Here is a 17772-nt window from a genome sequence, read left to right as displayed (position 1 = left end):
GCTGTATCTATGAGAAAATGTCCTTAAATACAAAGTTCAGTCTCTCAAACAATTTTCTTCAGCTAATAATTTTTTTTTTTTTTATTACAGGCAGGCTTTTTCGAAGGCCATCCCACCCTTGGGGTCCTCGTGAATACCACAAAGGGCCATTCATATGAACTGTTCTCGTGCACCCAGTAAATACGATCCCATTTAAACGCAGCATTTCTTTTTTTTTTTTTTCACAAGTATATTGAAAACAAGTGTGTTTGGCTGCTGGTCGGCCTGTGCGACCTCTTCTACAGCACATGTTTTCGCTTGTTGTCGTAGGAACAGCACAGGCGGAGCTGACATCGTATTGAAATGGCTGCACTCCATTTCGCTTCTTCCAGTATCTTTGTATTGTGCAGTCTCACCCACCGGGACACTGAATGGAACCGAGCCATCGTTAACACATTTTCCCTCAACTGTGCTTCTCCTGCCGTGAAAATAACTTTTAGCTGCAGCCCTTCTTTTTTTTTTACAAAACTTCAACACATTAAACCAAACAAGATTTAGAAAAGTATAATTGCAGATTTATTTACATTTTTTTTTTTTTTTAAGACAGGGATGCTACAACATTTCTGTTAATCATCACGTAATGTTAACCTAAAGTTGAGCCACAACACGTATAATATAGCATATCTGTGGTTACAAGTGCACTGCGTGAAACACACCAACTCCTAATGTGAGTTTTTGTAGTTTGTAACAAGCATTTGATACAGTGGATGTTGACAAAACAAGTTAAAAAAAAATGCCTTTATTTATCAGCAGCAGTAGTAACCTACTCGCATAAAATACCTGGTTTCGCATTACTGGTACCTTCTGAAGCCACGTCACAATCGTTGTCTATAGAGAGAGGAACATGTCCATTAGTAACAGAACAGATCAAAGGAGTGAAATATAAAAGAACTTGAGTTGCATTCACAGTAATTCACTGTTTCAAGCTTGTTCTAGATTCAGTCTTGATAAACAGCAGAGACTAAGAGCACTGTTATACGAGATGTGGGTCAGTAATCAAGATGAGTGCTGTTAAGTCTCAAGAGGGAGCGCCACACCTCCATAACACTCGGTTCTTCTGTGCCTTTAAGATGAGGACTTTGAAATGGGGCCCGGAGTGGTTTCTGCTGCCTTCTGCGTGGGGGAGTTGGTCGGTGTTGTCCTGCTGGGTGACCCAGGTGTAGACGGCTGTGGAGTTTCTATTCTATCGCTGACCGTGTCCTCAGCCTCCTCCTCCCTCTGCTGCACAGAGGACAGGTACTGCTCCAGCAGGCTGCAGTCTGCGCTGTCCACACCGTCGCTGGCCCCGGCGAAGCCGCTACGTCCGGGGCTCAGCGCTCGCACCGTCTTCAGAGAGTCCGCTGTCCCGCTGCTCAGGAAGCTGTCCTCCTGCGCTGCCTGATGATCGCTGGTTGACGGGAAGCCAGAGTCTGGGAAGGAGACGTCTGTGCTGGGTGGGTTGGTGGTGCTGGGAGCGTCCGTTGGGGGCTCCTTCCAAAGTCCAGGAGAGGAGATCTGAGGCGGGGGGACCGTCTGAGTGACGGCTGCTAGCTGCTGCTCCACAGACCGCTTCCACTGCTGCATAGACTGGAGCTGCAGCGAGAGCACAGGGAAACTGTGAGCTTCAGGGTCTATCTCTGGAAATTATGCAAAAGATAACCTACATTTTTGACTATGAATAGTAAAATATGCATAGTCAATGTGTGGTAATAATAAATAATGCTGACCTCTTTCCACAGAAACTTCACAGCCTCCTCCTGAACCAGCCGTTGTAACCTCTCTTCCCCAAACTGCTTCTGCACACTGCAAACACACCACATTGCTCTTTAAATTAACATTTATACATTTTCAACCAAATGTGAAAGTACAACCAAAAATAAAACGAGTCAACGCTGTGACAGAAATGATGTATTTGGTATTGTTGGTCAGTCACTAACCTGTCCAGCTTGTCAGACAGGAAGAGGATGTGTTCTTGCATCCTGCGCAGGCGGATTTCACTGCGCACCTCTTTGGCCACGGGGTGACAACTTCGAGTGTACTGTCCCCTCCACCAGGACTGTATTTTAATCGCAGCCCTGTCGGCTTCCATCAAACTTAATTTACTGGCACACACACCGACCTCTTCCTGCTCGGGAGCTTCTTTCATCTCTGCTTTACCAAAGTCTGAAGGTGATTCCAGATCCATATTTTGTGGCGTGCTAACTTGGACTCCCAGAGATCCTGCTATTGTGGCGACACCAGAAATAGCTTCTTCGTCTGTGATCGTCTTCCTCTCGTGCTTATCCGCTGGGGACAAAGGATGCGTCTTGCTCGTGTTGTGCTTTTTGGGCTGCGCCGGCCTCTTTGGAGCCAGAGAATCAGGTTCGAACGTCTCTGTCTCGTCCTCGCTGTCGGAGTGCGTCGTTTGTGGCTCCAGATCAGATGTGAAGGGGACAAAGGTGGAGTCTGAGGAAACCATGCTGCTGTTGAGTTTGTCCTCATCTGTCTGTACGTCCTCCAAATAAATGTGCTCCTCTCCGAGCCTCGAGTTGCGAATTACCGGCAGCGATAGATGAGAAGAATCACAGCTCACCCAGGTGTTGAACTGCACGACCGGCTCTACACAAAGCAGACGGGCCAGAAGGTTCAGAAAAAGAAAGCTCTACATTACAAGTATCTGAAAAGAGAAACAATAAAAACAAATAGCACTGCTCCACTGAGTGACAAAGCAGTTCCTTACCCTTCTCTGGGACTGACTGAGCAGGAGCTGGTCCAGGTGCAGAGATTCTCTTCCCCTCTCTGGCTCCCCCTTGTGGGGCTGCATGTGAAGGACTGTGGCTCTCCACATCTAGTTGAGTTGGACGAGGAGGGCTGGGACAGCCTCCCCGAGTCTCCTCTAACAGCTGCCTTTGATGGAACCTGAGACAAAAATGTCAACAACATTCAAGTGAATACTTTCCTTAACGAAGGATTAAAAATGACGCATGTTACCGTGGCTATGAAGTGGGTACTGGATGATGATAATCGTTGGTGTCGTGTTTTGTTTTTTTTAGGTTCATGTGATGTGGCAGTGCTGCAAAATTCCGTTCTATACCTCTGTTTACTGAGTATCTTCTCCAGTTTGGCATCCTCGGCTGTCTCCAGGGCTGGTGAGGCTGTCAGAGGGCAAACAGTGGCCAAGTACTGAACCAGCTGCACATGCTGTCCTGGCCGATACGAGCGACCTTTGCCCTGGCTGTAGAGCCACTCCGCTTTGAGACTGTAAATATGCACAATTACACACAATCAAAACATTTTGATGATGCGCCTGAATTCATCTTAATTACCAAACTGGAACATCACAGGCATGTACCCACCCTTCTTTCTGTGACACCACATAGCCATCCAGGACCTTCAGGCTCAGGCACCAACTCATGATGTACGGCCGATAATCAAAAGTTGGCAATGAGGGCGTCGCCATAACACAAGGGTTACTCATGATGGACAGCTGCTCTAGTTCATGAAGAGACGCCAGGTATGACACCTACAGAGTAATCAGATTAAGGAAGTCAGTCAAAGATAAATATCCTTAGGAGATCAGTCTGTTGTATTGAATAAGAGAAAACAATTATTACTTCATTAAGATCCCTTATCTCATTTTCTGCCAGGGAGAGAATGGACAAATGTGCAGGAAGGTGAGCAGGAACAGTGCGAAGTGTTGTGATGCTGTTTCCATGTAGCAGCAGTGTCTGTGAAAATGACAACAAAAAAAATCAATTAAAGATACGTTAAAGAAAACCAACACAATTATTTTGAAGCCCACATTCATTAACACTGACCTTTAATGCCACCAGTTTAGTCAGATCACCAATGGTAGATATGTTATTGTCAGACAGATCCAGGTGTTGAAGGGAGACACAGTTGTGAAGTTGCTCAATGACCTGCAAAAAAATAAAAAATAAAAAGATATATTTGTATTATATACGAGTTGATTTTTCTTTGTAAATAAATGACAATATATGGGTAAAGTATGAGAATCTCTCTTGTCCTCACCTTAATATTGTTCCCAGACAGGTTCAGCCATTGAAGATGAAGCAGATCTCTTAGTCCCTCGATGTAGCCAATGCTGTTATTGGGAAGATTGAGGACTCTCAACTCTGTCAGCCGAGACACCCCCATCATTCTCACCAGACGATTACTGGCTACAGACAGCTGAGGAGGAAAAGACAAAGACGTCACGTGAACATATCGAAACAGGAACCCGCGCACAGTATTTAGGCACCGAGACACTCGGTACCTGCTGAAGGCCCGGGCTCCTTTCCAGGTGGTCCAGCTTCATGATGTTGTTGCGGTCCAGGATGAGAGTGTGGGCGTCTTCAGAGCAGGTAAAACTGGGATCCAGCTTTTGCATGCCCCGAGCAGAGAGATCAGCCACAGGTCCTGGTAGGATGAAGAACAAAAGACAGTCAACAGACTGGAAAAAACACAAGAATTGTCTTTTTTTATCTGAAATCAGTGAAGCACACATTAGGTAAACACTTAACCTGATAACGTACAGTAACGGGGTTATGTTGGATAATGAACTGCTGGTATGGAGTTTGAAAGGGCACCGAGTTGCATTTTGGGAATTGCGGTGTGTTTTAAACTTGATTTATTCTCAATCTAATTCTGCAGGACCTTTTTTTTTTTTTTAAATCTATTTTAAGAGTTAGAGTCCAACCAACTTTAGTTGAAGTCTGCACACAAGCTCCAAGCATGCTCTGGATAATCACATCTGAAGATCCACCAGAAAGTATGTCCAGTCTTTTAACCGGTGCTTTCGTTTCACGTCATGTTATTGCTGACATCTTGAGATCTAAAGGCACGGAAGCAGACTATCAAATGAGGACCAAGAAGGACAGAAAGGAATCGATATCCTGCACAAATGCTGTTTAATATTCGCTCCAATCTGCAGAGACATGCAAGGACATAAACACGCCTAAAAAAAAAAAAAGACTTGGTTTGATATTGAAGTTTTGTTAAACTCCCAAAGAACACAATCTGTAAGTCTCGACACAAAAGCACGAACCACGTTATATGTTTTGATCTGCATGTAACGTTAGCTAGCTTTACGCCAGCCGGTAATAACGAACCCTCACAACAAGCTACGTTTAAACAAAAGCAGGCTTGTCTGACCGAAAAAAAAAAAAAACCACCAGACGGGCATCTTACCAGCATTTGGGTCAAATTGTAAATCTGACACACCCATCCTCGTCGGCCCGGACACCACCTAAACGTTAGCGGACAACTCTGTCAGCCAAAGAGGCTCCGGTGGGAAAGACGAGAAGCGTCTTGTCGCTTGTCAAACTGCGAAACCGAAGGGCATTCTGGGAAATGTAGTTCAGAGAGACTATCTCGCCCATTTAAGTGCTGTGTCTTTGGGCCTTGAAAGGACTACAATTTTCCTACAGCGCGCAAACGTTGCCCAAACCCGCCAGCCAGGCTGGAGTAAAAAAAAAAAAAAAAAAAAAAAAGAAGAAAGAAGCCAGCTAACGTTAACGACAAAAACGTACTGGAAGTGATGTTAACTATTTTGTATTTCATTATTTAATTTTCCGGGTCTTTTCATATTTGTACTATCCTTTTATTAAGCCGGAAAGTAGCTTGACGATCAGTTTAGTAATACACTTGCTAGGCAACCGTCAGATAGTGACGTCAACGTTGTGACAATTGGCCAAAGTATTAATTTTAATAAAAAATATTTTTACTATTTCAAAAAAAAAAATAACTTCAGCGGGTATAGTTAATTTTAAGAACCAGCAAAATTTTAAGTAACTGAAAAATATTTAATGTTTGTTCGTTCTTAAATATTGAATCGCGTCGTCTCTAAGTCCGTTTCCGCTTCCGTCGTCTTCCTTTCCGGTTTTGTGCCCTCTCGTAGCCATCATGAAGTGAGTGTACGGAATACTATCAAATGCCATCTAAACACTTTAACAAACTTTCTGAAGACGCTACTGACACCACGAGGGAACGCGTTCGCTTTTCTTTCGCTGATGTTTCGTATTTGTCGTTTTCAGGGTCGAGTTGTGCAGTTTCAGCGGGTATAAAATATACCCCGGCCATGGCCGCCGATACGCCAGGATAGACGGAAAGGTAACAACAAAAAGTCTCACAACGGTTTTTACGCAATCTGTCTTGATAGATACTGTGTGAACTATAATCCTCGAACTTAATGCCGCGTATTTTACTGTGTCTGCCGTTTAATATGTATGTATATATATATATATATATATATAACGTAGGAGTAGGCCCGGCCGGCTCCATCCAGTCCTATTCAACTTGCTAATATTAGCTGCTAAGCGTCACTATTTGGCAACTAAACACGATAACATCCATAAAACAACAGTTTTTTGTTGTTGTTGTTGTTGTTTCTTCTCAGCCGCTCTGCAGTCAATGACTGTGGTGCTGTTGTTTTACCAAGTCGGCGTAGAGATAACTAAATAAGCGTGTTGGCTGAATTGTCTCCACGCAGGATCCTTAAATATGATGTTAAAAGAAAAAAAAAATGTGTCTTTTCATTGACATGTAAGAAAATAACATGCATGTTTGATTTGTAGACTTTTTTTTTAAATGCTTGACTTTCACAGATCACAAATTAAATGCCACGTGCTGCTTTCTGTTAACAAATCCCAACTCACCTCTGGCAAAATCCATCACATAACAATAACACTGTTGACTGTGTTTCTTGGTTGTTTGTATATAATATATAGAGATGTATATACTGCGCATTTTATATTTATATTTTATATTTTTTACTGCTATTTTATTGCTTTTCTATTCTATTATTGCTTCTGTATGCTGCTGTAGTGAAAAAATTTCCCCTCGGGGATGAATAAAGTAACTACCTAACCTAATACACTTAATGTTATTGTAAATGTAGAAATTACAGACATGCAGCAACCTTTTTAAAGTTAAAAAAAAAAAATCTGTTTATAGACAACTCGGGTGTCTAAAGGGAACAGCAAATGTGTGAGTCAGCGTGGGATTTGTACGCAACATAAATGTACAGCAGGTCATTTAGTTGTTTTCTGCGTTTCTTAGGTGTTCCAGTTCTTGAACGCCAAGTGTGAGTCTGCATTTCTGGCCAAGAGGAACCCCAGACAGATCAACTGGACTGTGCTGTACAGACGCAAGCACAAGAAGGGCCAGTCTGTAAGTAACAGCCTGGTTTTGTTGACATGGTTGACGAGGACATATCTGTGAAAATGAAAATATACACGCAGCTTTGACCTTTTTAAGGGTATATCCACTTCTCGTGACGATATTTGGTTGATTTGTAAAACTGGCATTTGATATATCTCATCATAGTTTGTTGTTTAAACGAGTGTAAACTTCTGTAAAAGCACCGCCGCAGTACAACCTAGCTGGATCTGTTCTTGAATTAAACGCGAGGTCCCCCCCCCCCCCCCCCCCCCCCGTCCACATCAGATTGGCTGCGGGTGGACGGTGTGCACGGTGTTAGTCCGTGTTATGTGCTGCTGCTGGACTGCGTTTTGCAGGCTTGGCAGCAGTGCTCACGCCACACCTGCAGCCATAGAAAAACTGGAGATCATAGTACTGGCCTTTGACGTCTCGACTGACATCTCGGCATCGGCCGGCCTCCAAACTCTCCAACATGCCGGCGCACCCGTTACTGTATTGTGTAATTGTATTCCATTGCAGCCACTACTTGTAAAATACAGCATTTTAGGGGTACGGCAGGGCATCATTTTATGCCAAGCTTGTCTTTTAATCATTGTAACTCAACAGTAACTTGTTTTTGTATTTGTGGCACCTGCTTAGTGGCTGGTAAAATCAAATATTTGACGTTTGTTTGGGTAAATAAACTGTTAATGTCCATGTGAATGAGAAGGTATCAGAAAACACTTGACGTGTTAAAGGTGGTTGAGACACACTCTCCTCTGCTGTTGAGAAATGTTGATCCTGTTGCATCTGTATTTGTTTATTTTAAGTTGCTAAGGAACAATTTTAGTTGGTTTTTGGCAATATCTGAAAATTGTAGTTACAACAAAGGTTCACAACAAGTCTTGTGAAGTTTATGGTTTCAACCGTAACTGTGGAGATTTGGGTCTGGACCTCTTGACTTTTCTGTTTTGTCAGAACCAAACTAGCAGGTGTTAAAGGTCCTTCAGACCACAGTCAGGAAGTTCTGGTCAGGCTCAAACTGAAACATGGTTCAGGTAGTTCGGGGTGTGAAAGCACTTCTTAAATGGTTCGGACTTTCAGACCAATCGCGGCAAACTGAGGCCGAGTATCATCGCTCATTAAACAATAGAAGGAGAAAAAGATCCTTAAAAGTAAAATGAACCAAAGTATCACAGGAGAGTTCAAGTAGAGCAACGTATTGTACGTGTGCACAATTCTTTAGTGTTCAATGTGACAAAGACATGAACCTCTGGTTCAGACTGACAAGTGCGAAAACTCAAGATTTCAGTTCATGTTTAGGAATAATTCATCTAGAGACAGGAAAAAGTGTATTGAAACAAGCGTCTGATGTATTTTAACAGGAAGAGGTGACAAAGAAGCGTACCCGCCGCGCAGTGAAATTCCAGAGGGCCATCACTGGGGCCTCCCTGGCTGAGATCATGGCCAAGAGGAACCAGAAGCCCGAGGTCCGCAAGGCCCAGAGGGAGCAGGCCATCAGGTGAGGAGACCGACTTCCCCCGTGTCCGCTACTTTGGGATATTCCTCCCAAATCCGATAAAACTCGGGAGTTTTAAAGAGTGTTCGCCGAAGCGACACGATGAACTTACAGTTGTGGACATTGAGTCTTATTTTAGTTCGACTCCTCGGTGGTTTGCAGCCCATAATGAGCCTGTTTTACTGTGAACTAATATTTTGGTACACGTCAACTTGGAAACCAGTCGGATACTGTTGGTTTAAAAACATGTGAATCCACTATTTATTTATTTTTTGAAATGATAAATTAAATGAACATTTTACACATCTGCGCTTTATCTCAATTTTTTTAACCAAGTGGTAAATTTAGAAAAAAATTACATTTTCAGCAGTTTGGGGACGAGCCACCGTATCACACAGCAAGTCTGACTGGTTAAAGGAACATTACATTATTTCAGGCTCGTCATCAATCTGATGTCCCTTTTTGTTTTTAAAACCATTTCATTTCCTTTATTGCTCGAGGCTGCACTTCTGCAGTTATTCTTTTAGTTTCTGGGTTCATTTTTTGCAGTAATATAAAACACGACAGGATTACGTCCGTATCGCCTACTTGTACTTGTTTTGATTGATTTTTGTTCTTTGTTGTTTCAGAGCTGCCAAGGAGGCCAAGAAGGCAAAGCAGGCAGCCAAGAAGCCCGCTGCCCCAAGTGCAAAGGTAAGATATATACCGTTGTGTGTTTGTCCCGTTTAGTTAAGTCCATTTATGTCTTCCAACTTTTTAACCAAATCACTAAAGTTGAATTTGACTTCTTTTTTTTTCTCTGAACGTGTAATTGAGTTTTCTTGCACATAAATTATGGCATTACTTTCACCACATTCTTCAGGAACTTGATTGTCACTTTCAAATTATACTTTTGTCTTTCTCCTCTTGTAGACTTCTGCCAAGACTGCACAGAAACCCAAGATCGCCAAGCCCATGAAGATCAGCGCACCCCGTGTTGGTGGAAAACGCTAAACCTGACCCAGCGTTTATGGTTGTGAATAAAATTTTGTGGTAAACCATCCTTTCCTCTTTGTTGTTTTTAGAAACATCTTTATTTTAGTTTACAGTGGATATTTTTGACAAACTGGCCCTTATTGTTGAGTTCAATACCAATTAAAGCTTTTTCACAGCAAACATTTAGACCGGTTTGTAGCATGAAAAGCACACGTGTAGTTAAAAAAACCAAAGCAATGACTTCAGTCGGTTTCGGTGTGCAAGATTAGGGCTCACTGATGCCTCAACGGATCAGAGCCATTGTTGACGTCATTTTATTTTACACTGGTGCTTCAACAAGTTAAAAAGATTTGAGTTCATCGGGGTTTCGTTTGGCCGTCTCCCTTCAGATGAGGATGTTGTTTTGGATGATTTAGATGTTTTCTGAGGACTGCGGTTTGAAACACATCGTGACCTCAGGCTCCTGTTAAGATTTGTCGCACCGGCTCCTGATTGTAAAGTTTGACGCCGTGACAACACCATCAAACCTGAATCCATAACGCCTGTGCAGCCGAGCTCGGTCCAACACCGGTCCGGGTGCCGTGATTGTGATCTCGTTTTCAAACCACTTAACCCAGAAGCAGAAAAAACTGAACATAATCTGTCTTTAGACGCGGAGGCTATAATCCTAAATCCAGTCTGAGATGGAAGTGGTGGGTTTTCTGTACCTTTGATCTTTAAATAAGTAACAGTTGTTTCTTTTTTATTTTAAATCTTTGAGCAGATTACTCCATGTGCAGCTGAAATGGATTTGTCTGCCTTGTAGTTCACTGTGTAAATGGGGGAAGATCAAGTTTCATGTCTCCTAACAAGAGTTTACCTTGTGTGGAGAAAATATTTACTATTTCCAGTGGAAACTGGCTCATGGGATCTTTATGCAGTCAGAGACACAAATAGAGCTGTTCAAAGCCTCCTGCATTAAGTGTTGACTGTTCTAGAAATAACACTGACTGATAAAACGCTGCTGCTGCCAACAACCCTTTCAGGCCTCGAACTCATTATTGTCATCAGCCTGGAGGGGGATGTTGAATTTCATGTTTACTCTTAAAGTTAAGAGAAAAAACTTAATTGACTTGATGACCCCGAACTGCTTGTTCGAACTGATTCGCACTAAAAACCCAAAGGTGGGATCACAAACACAGGGAAGCAGAAAATGTTGAGAAATGCACAACTGGAACAAGTTCATGTTCGACATTTCTGCCAGTTAAATGACCTTCGTGATTAATCGTATCAAAACAGTTGCCTATGAATTGCCTGTCAAAGTAATAATTGCCCTTTAAGACAGTTGGGGAACCCGAGAGATAGATTCATTTATTTATATATATATATATATATATATATATATAAAAAGGGTCCAACATGTCCGCTTTTTTTAGTCTCTCATCTGGGTCAAACTCCCAAAATGCTCCAGATGTCTTGGATCCAAACATCTTAAATGCTCATTTTTCCGACTTGATGAACTGTTTTCAAACCAAGTAAAACGAACCATTTTAAATAAACTGATGTTGGTGTGTAAAATCAAACGGTTAAATACTTTTAGGAAGCTCGTACTTTAAATCAGCTGTAAATGTTAAACAGTATTTATTGGCATTACAGAGTCATAATGATCAAACCTCCAAAGTGTCATTTGTTCAAACAGTCAGTAGATTAAGTGATAATACCAATTATTTCTAAACTACTCAGGAGATTATTCTGTATAAATACTGTGGGAACGTGTCAAAGAAAACATTTTTCTTGCACAGAAAAAAAATATAAAACACCTTCCGAAGAACAACAAGGCTTTTAACATCAATGTTTGGAGAATCAAGAACCGTTAGCATGCGAGTAACAGTGTTTGCTCAATGACTTGGTAATGATCAATAAAAAGCTGCACATGTTTAATATGTGGCATTTGTGTAAGTATTTCTGATATAGAACTAAAAAGTTAATATTTTCTATACAGTTTTGACTACAAGCTAAAATCTTAAAGTGTTTCATAAATTAGGATTTGTTTTCACACATTAAAAGATTTAAAGCCGTTAAAATGGAAGGAATCATTACATGGTATGATTTAATCATCGCTGAGGTACACGCGCCTGGACTATAACCAAATTATAAATAAGCAAATGAAAACATAAAAGCGATGACATCCTTTTTGCTTTCATTTGGAAACATTCGTTAAACCTCGCTCAAACACCAAATCAGAGTAACGTTGTCGTCGTGGGAGACTTTCGCTCGAGGTACTGATTGCTACACCTGAAAAACGACGATGGAAACAGCAAAACTTCCCAGCTAGTGCACGCGAAATAAAGCATGACGTTAAATTAAACACTGTACAATCATAGAACTTGCTGAACAAGCGGTACTTGTGCGTCAATGACCACCATTCTTGAGTGTGTTAACAAGTTTAAAAAAAAAAAAAAAAAAAAAAAAGCTTTTTTGTTTGTTTGTTCTCTCTCCTCTCTCTCTCTCTCTCTCCACCCTGAGGAAATCTGAAACTTAAGGAAAAGTGAATATTTCCAACAGGGACAACAGGCTTAACGTGGTAGAACAATGGTTATGGCATGGATGTTACGGAGACAACATGAAATGATGACGAGTCTCCTTTTAAGTCCACTGCAGTGGAGAGTCGGCGGCAGAGGAGCCCTCAGGACTCTGCAGCCTCTTTCGCCTCTTTAGCCTCGGCCTTCAGATCCTGTTTGTATCTGTCGGGGAGGAAAGAAGAGAGAAATCCGTGTTGTCAGTTGGATCAGTTTGCCAAGAAAACGTCGCAGATAGCTCATAGAAATCTTTAGTAATAACCTCTCTAGACTGAGCAACTAGTTACCTCGGTGATGTATAAAAACATATACTTTATAGCCATAGCGAGTGTGAGCTGGTGCTACCGAGCCCAGACAGGACCACAGCTTTTTCTCATATGTATTATGTATTATAATTCACCCATAGTTAAGTTTATTCACCACACCTGTGTGTGTTTCTCTGACTTGTTCAAGCCTTCATGGTCCTTCAGCAGGTTTTACTCTTTGTGGCAAAATGTCTCAACTCATTTATTGACATTGGAAAACAAAGCACACGTGAAACCTACTATATATTATATTTACTACAGACCCAGAACACCTCGTCAAACATTAACCGGTTGCCATGATTTCATATCAGCAATGACTAACCAATACATACTTAACTAAAGTTTACTGCCCACTTAATTTGAATTTCCTAATTATAAATGATTGAAATGGTTCCGACGGCGATAAGATCACTAAATTCACCAGCGAGCCGTCTTTACTGTAAATGAAACCCCCAACACACCTCCAGATCCTGTAAAGCTGGGAGGCTCCCGCGCTGCCGACGAAGAAGTTGACAGCAAACAGGTTCCAGTTCTTGGGGATGATGACCAGCGAGTATCTGGACCAGATCAGCCCTGCAGGAGGACGACAGGAGGACCGAAGGTTACGCACACTGGCGGCAGACCGCCGTCATTCACGAGAACAGAGTCGATGTTTTGGCAGAAAAGCAACAGATAAGATTTGTTTGAAGCAATATTGAAACAGTCGATGCGGCTGCTCACCTTTAGCACAGATTTACAGATTCTAGCCGAACACCGGACAGATGAACTCGCGAATTTAAAACGTGCACAAAGAATTTCAAGGCAGTTCACGAACACTTTGTTCTCCGGGAATGTCCGAAGTTTACAAGTTAAGATATCTCAGAAGTTGAAGTGATTGGCAAAGAAGAAAACTCCTAAATAAAGAATAGACAGACTCATTCGCGGCTATAAAAAAAAAAAAAAGTGCCAAATCGTTGGTTACCAAGTACTAAAACTTTTGCATATGCCCTCGGTTACCATTTAACATGATTTAAGTTCTTGAAATAAAAAGCAACGCATTCATCATCATGTGTCAATTTAAAACGGATATTTATTTCATTTCTAAGGGAAATTGTGTGATCCAGAGTTACACAGTTATATACGCAAGCGTTTCCTTTGTTGGAAGCAAACACACATTTATGAGCTTTTCTTCAGATGTTAGTGATTATCATCTTGTCTCACCTGTTGCCGTCAACACACCCGACTGGGAGGTGCTGAGTTTATCTGGTGGTCGAGTCATATCAGCCAAACCGGCGAAAACCAGACCCTGTGGAGAAGAGGCCGCCATGTTTTTACTCCGTCAAAGCTGCTGACGCCTCAATTTGAATTGATAACACCAATAATCACACAATGGTGACGAGTTTAGTCCTTCATATTATTCTACCTCCACATAAGCGTAATGTTTATTCTTTCTTATGCTTCTCTTTTTTTTTTTAACTTTTTGCTTGCGGATCATTTTTGGATCTTCAGGCCCCTAAAAAGTATCCAGAAAACACCCCTTTGCATCACTGACTGAACTTTCTCGTCCCGACCACAGTGACCCGTTTCCAGCGCAGGATTTCAGCACAATTCGGATGCACGTTTGGGCGACATCACAGGAAACCATCTACAAATCAAAGCCCCTTCCGAAGTCCGGCAGCGACTACTTGACTCACAGATGGACCGGCGACGCACGTCGTTGCTTCACAGCGGTGGACGTCAGGGCGTGAGAGCGATGGTGGAGTGTTAAAGGAGTCTGTGAGTCTTTGTTTACGTTCATGTTCGTTGATAAAAGGGCAGAGAGGGAAATCTCACATTGCTTTTCCACAAAATAAAAGATCCTTTTTTGTTTTGTTTTGTTTTGCTGGCACACGGCTGCAGAGAGTCCACGTGGAGGAGTTCTCAAAAACCCTCGCAGACTTGGCCAGATGATGAAATTCACGTCACGCTGGCTCCCGTGGACAGAAAGCATGAAATGGCCTTAAAGTTCACAGTTAGGACTGTGTGAAAACGCACTTACCCATTTAAACACGGGAGCCCAGAAGAAAACGGTTTTTGGACCTGAAGTAAAAACAAATGAGAAGCATGACTTTTGGCACTTATGTAGATATAAAAACATTAAGTTTAACGTCAACAGCTTTTTAAGATTTCTCTTTGAGGTAACTGACTTTCTGCTGGTATGAGGATGAAACCTACAGAAACTTCCTGTATACCTCAAACCTATCAGGTCTGTGTCATTGGCTTTACAGTGAAAGGAAGAAAATGTGAGAAAACATCAAAACTAAACTCACTTAGTAACACACACAAAAAAACGACATTTAAAAACATGATTGTGAAAATGTTTCACCATTTTTCTAACATTTCATTAACACTAAAAAAAAAAAAAATCAATTGGTTCCCTGAGAAAGTTGTCAGCAAATAATCAAATATAAAAAAATAACCATTAGCTGCAGCCTTTAACACACATTTATAAAACACTACAGGACGGTTGTGTTTGTGATGTGTGGCTTGAATTTAGTTTGAAACATAGGATGTTTTATGGCGAGACCTTTGAACTCCTCTTAAACCCCCGACACCACAGTAAAGTTGATGCAATCCCGACATCAGGACATCAGTGTTGCAATGCAACGGCACAAAAAACATCAGATCCTCAGGACACCACTGAACATGAATAAATGAAAACCTTCCCTTTGAAATTTTAATATCGTCTGAATTCACTGAGTTTTTCCTCCCTGAGATAGTTGACATTCCTATCAGGCAGTAAAAAAAAAACAGACTATTTGTGCAAAAGACACTTTAAGTGCTGCCAAGTCCCTGGAAGAAGAATCACAGAAACTTAATTAGCGACCACACCGAGAAGAAAAACCGCTGCTCTGGAATCAGATTTCTAAACCAATGCTGGTGGCGAGAGAGAAACTAGGACGACCGTCACCTCAAATCACCTTTGAGGAAGTTGGTTGTTTTGTCGCCGCCCCTTCAAACCTGCTCAGAAAGTTGTGTCCTTGACAACCAGAGCTCCTCGTGAGCTCCCGTGACCCCTTCACAGACAAAACAAAAGACCGAGTGCTCCCATCGTCTCGGCACCCTCCGGTTAATGTCGGCATCGAGGAGAGTTTAAGGCTGGTGCAAGTTGTGCTTATCGAACAGGAGATAAACATTCAGTTTATGAAGTGAATCAAAACGGGGGAAAAAAAAAAAAAGATGCAGTCTAATACGTCACGAAGGTCATAATGTTTAGTTTTACAGAGGTGCTCTCTCACCGGTTTGTAGTTGATGTTATTAGGAGGTGTCTTATATTTACAATACCATCATTGATTGAAATTAGGTTGACAAAATATCCCTCCATGGGGGAAGGCAGGCGTTAGGTTAGGTTAGGTTAGGTAGTTCCTTTATTAATCCCCGAGGGGACATTTTTTCACTACAGCAGCATACAGAAGCAATAGATAGTAATAGAACAATAGAAAAGCAATAAAATAGCAGTAAAAACTATAAAATATAAAATGCACAGTATATACAGTATATAAGTTAACAACTGAATCATATCCAAGTCAAGCCAAGATATCATATGTTGTTTTCAGCTCCTTATATCTGAGTATTTGCAGTATTTTCTCACCATTTTACATTGAATATCCTTCAATTTTATTTATTTATTTTTTTTTGGGGGGGGGGGGCAAAACAAGACATTTGAAATGTCACCCGTGACATGACACGTCATTAGAAAACTACATCATGGATATGACCAACTTAATCCCTGCTGTTCAGGGGGTCAAGACTCCCCTCGAGCTGGTTGTATTTGTTGCTGTAGTCGCGACAAGGACATAATCTGTAATCTGACCTTCATGTTGGGTTTGTTTTTAATGAGTTGGTTGAGATTCTTCACAGATTGAGCTGCTTTTGCGGGCTTTAACCCCCCCAGATTAGGGTCTCCGAAAGCACAACAACAACAACAACAACAACAACAACAACAACAACAACAAAGACCCAGCCTGCTCGGGTCTTTTTTTTTTTTTTTTTTTTTTTTTTTTAAAAGAGAGGAAACTGCGCATTACCTGCCGGGTGGTTGTACAGAGGTCTCAGCTTGGCGGGCAGCATGTGCTCGACCCGGTCCAAAATCCTGTGGTAGGAAAGTCTCAGCGCAGCCATGATTGATTGTAGATGATCGAAGAGAAGAGCGGCAATTTACAGCTCAGCTGGCTCAACGTAAACAAAACAAAAAACACAGACTTTAAAAAAAACAAACAAACAACAAAAACAGTTTGCTTTAGTCCCTCGGTATGGTGTGAATAAATTACAGGGAGGTTTTAAGGCTCGGAGAGGATGCCGCTGTCCTACTGTCGACCTTCTCCGGGCTGTGCTGTGAGCATGTTAGCACTCGTTAGCTGTCAGTGGCTTCTCCCCGACGGAAACGACGAGGTGACTTTCTGCACCACGCAACCTACCGCGTGAGGGGCGGGGCTACGTGCTTTTTGCACTATTCTCATTGGCTGGCCTAGTCTGAACGCTGATGTGATTGGTTTATGTGGGGATCGTTACTTTCGTGCCCGGTGGTGCACCAAGTGGGTGGAGACAAAAGTGAGAAGAAAAAAAAAAAAAAAAAAAAGAAGGTGGCGCCACAAATATTAAAAATAATAGATTTTTTTTTTTAATTTTTTAAATGTTGATTATTTGATTTATATAGTAGATTATTTGTGAGGAACAATGCTTATGTATTTTATATGGTAAATAGGGCCTTCGTATATTAAATATGTGCAGTGCAAATTACATATATAATATTGATAGAATATAGAATACAACAGAAATTCTTACCAATGTTACAGCTTTTTACAATGAAAGTAAAAAAAAACACAAACTATGGAAGACCAATTCTGCCTGAGGGCCCTGACAGGTTAATCCAGTCCAGTAAGTGTTGTTGAACATCATTCTTGTTTTTTGTTTTGTTTGGTATCAAACTTGGAATCAGCTGTGAATTGCATCTGTAGAAAACTGGTTCACAGTCAAACATGTGCCAAGCCATCTACTAAAAAGAGAGAAGTTACTTTTTTATGCAAAGCCCGAATCAACCAGTCTAAACACAATCGGCACCTGTAAACTCAATGAACTCAATGAAGAAATATGTCGAGTGCTATCGATTAGATTAAATTGTGTTACTTTTCTAAACAGTACCGTATGTCATTGGGATATAATGAGTTTTCCCGCATGAGCAAAAGACTGTGGAAGAACATTATTATCAAATATGCACCGCTGCAGAAGAATATTAATACACATGAGATCACACTAACTC

The 17772-nt window shown here is 41.5% G+C and overlaps 3 protein-coding genes and 1 non-coding gene across 6 annotated transcripts; 2 read left to right on the top strand and 2 right to left on the bottom strand.

Moving 5' to 3' along the window:
* Window positions 1-532: 532 nt before the first annotated feature.
* On the bottom strand, window positions 533-5322 carry cep97 (centrosomal protein 97). 2 transcript variants are annotated; one of them, XM_069154088.1, is made up of 12 exons: window positions 5188-5322; window positions 4274-4416; window positions 4030-4188; window positions 3816-3917; window positions 3612-3725; window positions 3354-3520; window positions 3092-3256; window positions 2738-2916; window positions 1956-2616; window positions 1746-1821; window positions 1077-1611; window positions 533-867 (listed from the first exon to the last, which is right to left on the bottom strand). In XM_069154088.1, the coding sequence occupies exons 1-11, from the start codon at window positions 5222-5224 to the stop codon at window positions 1105-1107; spliced, it is 2310 nt and encodes a 769-aa protein (XP_069010189.1). In that variant the 5' UTR covers window positions 5225-5322; the 3' UTR covers window positions 533-867; window positions 1077-1104. The 2 variants fall into 2 exon arrangements, with proteins under 2 accessions (XP_069010189.1, XP_069010188.1); XM_069154087.1 differs by having other exon boundaries at window positions 533-1611; window positions 5188-5320.
* A 536-nt stretch (window positions 5323-5858) lies between these two features.
* On the top strand, window positions 5859-9696 carry rpl24 (ribosomal protein L24). The gene is made up of 6 exons (XM_069154084.1): window positions 5859-5906; window positions 6033-6108; window positions 7057-7167; window positions 8523-8659; window positions 9286-9349; window positions 9569-9696. The coding sequence occupies exons 1-6, from the start codon at window positions 5902-5904 to the stop codon at window positions 9647-9649; spliced, it is 474 nt and encodes a 157-aa protein (XP_069010185.1). The 5' UTR covers window positions 5859-5901; the 3' UTR covers window positions 9650-9696.
* Window positions 7454-7634, top strand: LOC138201762 (small nucleolar RNA SNORA23). The gene has a single exon (XR_011178560.1). It is a non-coding gene; the product is annotated as a small nucleolar RNA SNORA23 (small nucleolar RNA).
* Window positions 9697-11234: 1538 nt separating the features above from the next.
* On the bottom strand, window positions 11235-16898 carry mpc2b (mitochondrial pyruvate carrier 2b). Of its 2 annotated transcripts, XM_069154086.1 has the most exons (6): window positions 16784-16898; window positions 16541-16681; window positions 14512-14552; window positions 13695-13779; window positions 12956-13067; window positions 11235-12354 (listed from the first exon to the last, which is right to left on the bottom strand). In XM_069154086.1, the coding sequence occupies exons 2-6, from the start codon at window positions 16632-16634 to the stop codon at window positions 12297-12299; spliced, it is 390 nt and encodes a 129-aa protein (XP_069010187.1). In that variant the 5' UTR covers window positions 16635-16681; window positions 16784-16898; the 3' UTR covers window positions 11235-12296. The 2 variants fall into 2 exon arrangements, with proteins under 2 accessions (XP_069010187.1, XP_069010186.1); XM_069154085.1 differs by having other exon boundaries at window positions 16541-16898.
* Between the last annotated feature and the right edge of the window lie 874 nt (window positions 16899-17772).

The sequence above is a fragment of the Embiotoca jacksoni genome, unplaced genomic scaffold, assembly GCF_022577435.1.
Source record: "Embiotoca jacksoni isolate LCO1_2020_lvr unplaced genomic scaffold, fEmbJac1.0.p SCAF_2, whole genome shotgun sequence".
Lineage (NCBI taxonomy): Eukaryota > Metazoa > Chordata > Actinopteri > Embiotocidae > Embiotoca > Embiotoca jacksoni.
Note: the sequence above shows the minus strand (reverse complement) of the source record. Positions and strands in the feature narration are given on the sequence as shown.

Coding starts and splice junctions, on each gene's coding strand:
- cep97 (XM_069154088.1), bottom strand. CDS start 5,224: ATGGGTGTGTCAGATTTACAATTTGACCCAAATGCTG. Junction 3,726..3,815: donor CTAAACTGGTGGCATTAAAG/GTCAGTGTTAAT, acceptor TCATTTTCACAG/ACACTGCTGCTACATGGAAA. Junction 3,257..3,353: donor GTGGTGTCACAGAAAGAAGG/GTGGGTACATGC, acceptor GCATATTTACAG/TCTCAAAGCGGAGTGGCTCT.
- rpl24 (XM_069154084.1), top strand. Junction 6,109..7,056: donor ACGCCAGGATAGACGGAAAG/GTAACAACAAAA, acceptor TGCGTTTCTTAG/GTGTTCCAGTTCTTGAACGC. Junction 7,168..8,522: donor AGCACAAGAAGGGCCAGTCT/GTAAGTAACAGC, acceptor GTATTTTAACAG/GAAGAGGTGACAAAGAAGCG.
- mpc2b (XM_069154085.1), bottom strand. CDS start 16,634: ATGGCTGCGCTGAGACTTTCCTACCACAGGATTTTGGACCGGGTCGAG. Junction 13,068..13,694: donor GGGTGTGTTGACGGCAACAG/GTGAGACAAGAT, acceptor GTCCTCCTGCAG/GGCTGATCTGGTCCAGATAC. Junction 12,355..12,955: donor CAGCTTTACAGGATCTGGAG/GTGTGTTGGGGG, acceptor CCTCCCCGACAG/ATACAAACAGGATCTGAAGG.